Source organism: Penaeus vannamei, chromosome 22 (genome assembly GCF_042767895.1).
Source record: "Penaeus vannamei isolate JL-2024 chromosome 22, ASM4276789v1, whole genome shotgun sequence".
Taxonomy (NCBI): Eukaryota; Metazoa; Arthropoda; class Malacostraca; order Decapoda; family Penaeidae; genus Penaeus; species Penaeus vannamei.
The window spans coordinates 2732841-2740340 of NC_091570.1; the positions used below are offsets into that span (position 1 = coordinate 2732841).

A 7500-nucleotide genomic window follows, 5' to 3' on the forward strand; every position below is an offset into this window, starting at 1 on the left:
TTACCTCCACCACCGCGTCCCATTTCCATGATTTCATATAACCGGGGATTAACAACTTGATTGGCCTCCTTCAGCACTTCGATCAGATCCTTTGCCTGCTTACAGTTGTCTGCTGTGAAGAATGTGTATGCAGTTCCTGTCTTGTCTGAGCGTCCAGTTCGCCCAATTCGGTGAACGTAATCCTCAGAGCAAGATGGGTAGTCGTAGTTGATCACGAACTTCACATCATCCACATCTACACATCAAAGCAAATGTTATACATGTGTTCCTCTGAAGGGAGTAATAAACTGCCAAGTTATAAGTAGGACTAAATATCTTTACACTATAATTCAAGGGGATTTTTATATGGTGGAATAATTCTTAACAGAAAGCTTATAAATAAAAATAAAAAAAATTAAAAACTTGGCAGTTCAATGGGCCATTCCATGAAAAAGCACATTAAAAGGCAAGTTAATTAACAGGAAGATGGGGTAAGCAAGAAGGCATGCAGAAAAAATCTGATACAAAACTCGAAGATAAATGACAAGAGTTAATTGAAAGATTTTGAAATGGCCCAAAAATAATTGGAGTCAAACAAAGCTATAAGGACCGCGGCTCGCACATTTCCATCGTTAAACAAGCCTCTTCCGCATCCACCTGTGGCTGAATACACTCGAGCCCTCAGAGTGCACACTCAAGTAAACAGACTTTAAAATCACAAAATTTAAATCAAACTAAAACTTGAGGTTGAGAGCAAATGTTACTAGAACCTAAGTATTACTGCGAGCATGCACCCCACATGCCCCCAGCAACCACTGCTCCCCGCGGTGATACCTACGTTCCACATGTGGCAGTGCGGGAGAGGCAGCGGCAAGTGGGGGCCGGGGTGGACCCTAAAGTACGTTTCAGTCCCAGGGCTGAGGGCCCTGTGTTAGGGGGCTGGGCCACGCAAGGCCCAGTTAACCACAGGTCTGGGGCTTGCGGCTTGCCACGATGCTACGGTAGCGAATCAATTGGCAGGTCCAGGGTGGGCAGGCTAGGCAAGACCAGCGCGGACTGCTGCACACCAGAGTGGGTCGTTCTGGACCGACACAGGCTGCAGGCGGCCGCTATCGCTGGTCATCGTTGACCTCTGCCACAACTGATGGCCAGGGCAACGTGACCACCTTTCCGGCACCAGTGGACACTTGTCGCCAATGCGTATTCGTGCTCGTGATGCACGACGAGTCTCAGAGGCACCGGAGCCTAATGCAACGAAACATCCTCCGTGCATTATCTCGCTTTGAGTGCCTCTGCAAAAAGAGAAGACCAGACTGAATTAACAGTGGCTCCATGCGAGGGAACTGCTTCCTTAATCTCTGGAGACACCCACAAAAATATTCAAAAAGCAGTTTTTAGTTATATCAAATGTTATTAAATACATATCTGGTGTTGCAAATAAACCCACCAATTTAAAATTGAATCATATCACATGAAACTTACATTAAGCCTAAGTTTATAGTCAAAGCTATATAATTCCACATTATAGTATTCTCTCTTCCAAACCAGGCACAAACCAAGTACCAAACTTACTTCTCTCCTTTTCAGTAGATAACAGTTACAAAAAGGTGTAGCTCAAACATTCTGACTTTTGTGCAAGCCAATTATTTATCTACTACAAGGCCCTTGTAATTTTGTATACAAGAGTTCACGTCTGCTTTGGTAGAGCAAATACTTCAATATGGTCTATCGCAAATTAGGAACTAAATGGAATCCACTTCATTGTCGATTACCGTTTCATTAAAATTACTATATTGAGTGTCAATGTGTTCAATGATAGGTGTCACAATTAGTCTGGGCAATGATGCACGTTTACACCTGCATCATGACCAGACCATCACTCCAGAGCCTCAAGAAGCTACAAATAACCACAGGTGTGGAGCCCGTCTTACTACATCATACAGGTGGAAACTGCAGCCACTGTCTAAACTAATGTTATCACCAGAAACCATTGACATCAAGCCTCAGGCTTTTCCCACTATATGAAACCACCAAATGTACAGTCTGGACTTTATCTTGGTCCCTTTCCCTTTTTTTTTTTTTTTTTTTTTTTTAATGAATGATCAATGACCTCCCTTGACCCTCATCAGCTATGGATTTCCTCAACAAGGGGCTTCACTTACCTAACCCTCGAGCAGCAACGTCTGTGGCAACCAAAATTGGTGCCCGCCCTGAACGGAATTCTGGAAAGTTGGGAGAGCAAAACTTAATATACTAGAACTACGTGTGAACCTTTGTTTATATTCATGAAAAAAAACTCACTAAAATATTGAGAGATCCAGGGCTAGGTCTTCAACAGAAATTATTTAAATCCTCACTTACAGAAATTAATTCTCATATAATCCTTCCACTCAAAATAATTAACTTACCACTTAAAACCCAGTCTCTTTCTTGTTGAGATTTGTCTCCATGGATACACATAGCTGGCCACCTGAATAGAAATCACATATAAAAAAACAGGCAGAGACCAAAACAGAGATATTTTCCAGTTAATTGTTATAATTACAAGTGTGTTAGTACTACAATATACAAGCTACAGTTTGCAGACCCAAGGGACACAACTTGCTACAAGTGAAATATTAAAACATCCGAGTAGTGCATTTAGACGAGGGGGATCTGAATTTGATTTACACAGCATCTACTACTCCTTTTATGTACATGAACACCTAGTCAAAAAGTCTCTCTGGATCTTGTGGGCTGTTACACGGCCCGAGGCATCTAGTATGGTGCATACTAACATCATGCAGGATGCCTCTCATCTTACCCAGTACTCCTCAACCCACGAGTAACATCCTCCACCTTCCGCTTCGTTTCGATAAAGATTATTGTCTTGTAAGCCCTCTCTTGCGCCATCTCATTGAGCAACTGGCGCAGCCTACAGAAAACAGGGAAAGGGGGATGTAGAGGAAAAATGTAACAAGCAGGATTTGCAAACTTTGCTTTCCCTTGGGTGCCTTGAACCTTAGGCTGTTTGGTTTCCGCAGTTTGCAGAAGCTTCCCAGGCTGCTGATAGCGATGGCTCTTGCTTTACAAGGACAGGAATTCCCAAATACACTCCCAAATTGACACTAAAGACGGACAAACAAGTCAAAGGAGTCCAAGAAGCAAAGTATGCAAGGTGTCCCAAAGGCCTGAGGTAGCTTCAGGTAGAAGAATGTCACCTAGATCCTTAGGATCTATCATACAAGTGCATTTTCCTTTACCCTTCGCGTCTCATTCGCCTGGTCAAATCGTCCACTTTTCTTTTTGTTTCTGCAAACACGATGATCTTGCTTTCCTTTTCTGCCATGATCTCTTCAAGTAGCTGCCGGAGTCTATGGGACAAGGCACACAAATAAAATCAAACGGCTGTTAAGTTTAACAATAGCAAGCTTGAAGGGGATAAAGAAAAATTTTGAAGGATATTGAAGGACGAACTGGGATCTTTTGCTTACAACAAAAACTTAATGAGAAGTTAAATCTTTTAAAGTGACATTTACTAAAGTACATTGAAAATTCAAAAGAAAATCTAGAGACAAGAACAGTCAGAAAAAGTTCAGAGTACAAGAGAAGAGTGAGCAGAGAGAAAGGAAAGAATGATGAGAAGAAGAGAAAACTTACTTTGTATCTTTTTCCATCTCTTGACAAACATCTACAATCTGGAGGATGTTGTGGTTGGCTGCGAGGGATAGGGAGCCTACATTAAGCTGAATGTACTCTTTTAGGAAGTCTTCGGCAAGATTCCTCACCTCTTTGGGCCAAGTTGCAGACCACATAAGAGTTTGTCGGTCAGGCTGTGGAGAAAATCAAGAATTAGAAAGTCAAACACACACACAAAAAGACAATTCTGATGTCTTCCCCTCCCCCAAGAGTAATATTGACGGAATGCTTTCAATGCATAATTACAAAGCAATTTGTAACGTGAAATGAAATAATGCATCAAATAGCTTAATGCAATAATTCAATACAGTATAAACCATGAATCTATTGTAACTACTTTATTAACATCTCTGAAAAACAATCTTACCCGGATCTGCTCTACAATTTTTCTGATTTGCGGTTCAAAGCCCATGTCCAACATGCGGTCTGCCTCATCAAGTACTAAATATGTACAACGGCGAAGGTTTGTTTTTCCTGCTTCTAAGAAATCAATGAGACGTCCTGGTGTGGCAATACAGATCTGAAAAAATTTAAAGAATAGTTTTTAATGTAGAAAACTTATTATAACAATTCAAGTTGCTTGGGCTGTCACATACCTATAAACTGTATAATCCTTTATCAAGAACTTCAACATACCTCAACCCCTCGTTCCAAGTCTCGAATCTGTGGTCCTTTAGGTGCGCCACCAAACACACATGTGGAGCGGATCTTTGAAGATGAACCGAAGTCTTGTGCAACTGTAAGGATCTGTTGGGCAAGTTCTCTTGTGGGAGCCAAAATGAGTGCAATAGGGCCGTCTCCCCTTTCCAAATATGGCTGGTGATTGATGTGAACAATGGCTGGTAAAATGTAACCCAGGGTCTTTCCTGAGCCGGTCTGAAAAAGGAAGATTTCTTATCCACATGTCCGATTCAAAAGATTAAACAAATACATGACTATATAACAAAGACCTAATTTCAGTTTTTAAATTATCAAGCTGATGTAAACCTTTATTTCTATGATTCCTAACTCACCTGTGCAATACCAACAAAGTCCCTTCCTTGTAATGAAATAGGCCAGCCTTGTGCCTGAATAGGTGTAGGTGCTTCATAGCCCTGTCGACGGATTTCAGCCATTACATAGTCTGGGAAATTGTAGTCAGTGAAGTATTGAATGGGGTTGGGAATGTTCTTTCCTCTAAGTGTGATTTCCTTTTCATTTCTGGGGAATAAAAAAATATATTAATAAAGAGCTATTGGTCTATTTCCGTAACTTTTATATGCCTCAAAACAGATGTGCATTGTTTTCAAACTAACTCATCAGTTACCTGTATTGTTCCACTTCATAGGGCTGTCGGTTGACAACAACAGGTGTGGGCTGGTAAAAGTTCTTCTCGAAGGGGGCAAGTCTGGACAGGTCCCACTTTGGCTTCCGCAGGCGTTCTCCTGGCTGCCTTCCCTTCAGCGACGGCCTCCCACCTCCACCGCTGCCACCATACCCTCCACCTCGGCCCCAGTCATCCCTATCGCGTCGACCACGGTCGCGAGAGCGAGAACGAGAACGGGAGCGAGACCTAGAAGGGGACCTTGGGATTAACTATTTATAGAATTCCCTGAAATTGAAAAGCATGAATTATGTTGAATGGCCTTCTTCCACTGCTGCTGCTGCTGCTTCTGTTGCAGGAAGGAGGCTCAGCTGAAGTGCTGCAATGTCTTGCCTTGAATGCTTGATATTTTCCCACTCTTCTCTTCCATGCTGCTATCATTTCTTTTCATGGTCAACGCAGTGAAGGTGTGCCAGAAGTCTTTGGCAAAACAATAAGAGCCAGGGCCTTCCCAGAAGAAAATTTATGATCTCTCCAAGCACACACCAAGGTGATATCTAGGAACGAGTCCTTTCACAGCCACAAGACTGAGTCCAACTTGCCCAATTACTTACATTTAATGCTTTTAAGACAACCCAATTTATATCAATAAATTACTAAATGCAAGTTTTGAAAACCAGTTTCATCACGTGAGTAGTTTTTGTTTTTAGTACTAATTCTAAATGTAAAACAATCAATTACTGAATGAAAAAAATTTGGTCTTTGTAAGTGAAAAAATAAATCATTTCAATATGTACTGAATCTTTCTAATGTTTTTTTTCTTTTTTTCTTTTTGAAAGCCACAATCCTGATAAGATCTTGTCACTATGCTTGAAAAATGCAAACTTTGGCTTATCCACGACTAGATCTCCCAAACTCCCCAGCAGCTGGACAGATTTTCTGCAAGATTATCACTCTCTTGGCTGTGTGTTGGAGAATTCTTTGAAGCAACGAAACTCTTCACAAAAAAATCTCGTAGAAAAGACTTGTCTGGCCTTGATTCCATTACAGGCTGACTGCTTGCATGTCTTGACCAGTGAAGTGATAGGCATCATGGAATTATTCAAGGCATCAATATCATCAAGTGTAATGTTGCAGCAAAAGCACATTACTCATGGCCAGTTCAAACCAACTAACACCCACTCCCAGATAAGCAATGCGTAATAAATTATATCAGAAGTTAATGTCACTAATTTTTGCAGATGATCACACAGTGTTGCAGGCAAACCCAAGTGAATCGGTCCCGTATTTGTTGAGAAAATGTGTGCGTCATGTGAAATAATTTTAAAAAATGACTTCGTGTTCCCTTGGATTGACCTGCTGCCTTATACTTAATGATGGACCTACTTTCTTGATTCCAAATTTAAATCAATGATTGATATTCAATTTTAATCCATCGACTAAAAAACTAAAAAAAAAAATAATAATTTGAATGACCTATTAAAAAAAAAAAAAAAAAAGCCTAGCAATAGCATTTCCTCGAAACCTTAATAAACTAAAAACATGTCCATTTAAACACCCAAACCCCCCCACCCCCCTCCACAACCAGCTCCCCGTCGACGCAGAGGGCCAAGAGGGCGAAGGGCGGCCCGAGGGAGCAGCGAGGGCGAGCCGCCTCCGAGCCGCCTCCATGATGACGCAACACGCACAAAATGGCCACTTTTTCCCCCGGAGAGATTTTCCCGAGGACACAAAGGAAGCCCCGCTCTCCCCGGCCCTCGCAGGCGCCATCGACCGACCAGGCAGGGCGTCGCGGGGAGCGGAGTCCCTGCGCCGCGGCTGGAGGGCTCGGCGAGGGAGGAACCGAGGCGAAAAGGGGGAAGAGAGATCCGGCATTGCGCTCTTGGCTCGGGAGACGCGGCCGGATGCGAGGGATCGGAGGGCGAGAAGCGGCTCGTCTCTCTCTCGCTTCGTCTCGCTTTCCTCCTCTGTCTGTGCTTCCGACGCTTATTTCGGCCCCGCACAGCATCATCCCGTCGCATTTCGGCGGCTCTTCGGCCCGTCCCGAAGTCCGACCTCGGCGGCGGCGGCGAGGAGAGCCATGGGAACCAAAATGGCGTCGGCGAATATCCAAGGTTGATGACTTCCACTCGAGGGTATTTTCATCACCGAACATCCCCCTCAGGTGAACACATTCCATCCACTTTATCCGTCCGCGTTGAAGAACATCATTCGCAGATGACAAAGAACACACAACAAGGGACGAGAACACTGATCTTCTCCACGAACAAGGGCCGAGAAGAGAAATCGATGCGGTTGCGCTCCTCTCGCCATATTGAAACACGAGATAAACAACCACAATTTCCTTCCACTTCTCTTTTAAAGCTAAGAATCACCAACGCCGAACTCGCACTCACCTGCGGCTGCTTCTGTAGGACATGTTTGGTGGAATTCTTGATTTACTTATATAAAAACAGTTACTTTAAATAGGAGCAGATGTTATTTGCTCCAGCTGCGGGTTTTTGGTCGTTAGGTAGATAACAGGCGCTGCGATGTAAGTG

The 7500-nt window shown here is 43.1% G+C and overlaps 1 protein-coding gene across 19 annotated transcripts in view; it reads right to left on the reverse strand.

The window, feature by feature from the left end:
* Rm62 (ATP-dependent RNA helicase Rm62) overlaps positions 1–7500 on the reverse strand; it is a 9042-nt gene that overhangs the window by 1505 nt on the left and 37 nt on the right. For 2 of the 19 annotated variants that reach the window (XM_070136396.1, XM_070136389.1), the window contains exons 1-10: positions 7357–7500; positions 4964–5221; positions 4671–4857; positions 4294–4533; positions 4025–4177; positions 3619–3791; positions 2783–2893; positions 2388–2449; positions 2142–2201; positions 1–235 (exon numbers count right to left, since the gene is read on the reverse strand). The exon at positions 1–235 is cut by the window's left edge and continues 2 nt beyond it; the exon at positions 7357–7500 is cut by the window's right edge and continues 20 nt beyond it. In XM_070136396.1, the coding sequence (XP_069992497.1) occupies positions 1–235; positions 2142–2201; positions 2388–2449; positions 2783–2893; positions 3619–3791; positions 4025–4177; positions 4294–4533; positions 4671–4857; positions 4964–5221; positions 7357–7379 (1502 nt within the window). In that variant the 5' untranslated portion in view covers positions 7380–7500. Of the gene's footprint in view, positions 236–2141; positions 2202–2387; positions 2450–2782; positions 2894–3221; positions 3333–3618; positions 3792–4024; positions 4178–4293; positions 4534–4670; positions 4858–4963; positions 5222–7356 lie in introns of all 19 variants that reach the window. The other 17 variants (XM_070136395.1, XM_070136394.1, XM_070136393.1 and 14 more) reach the window with 17 other exon arrangements.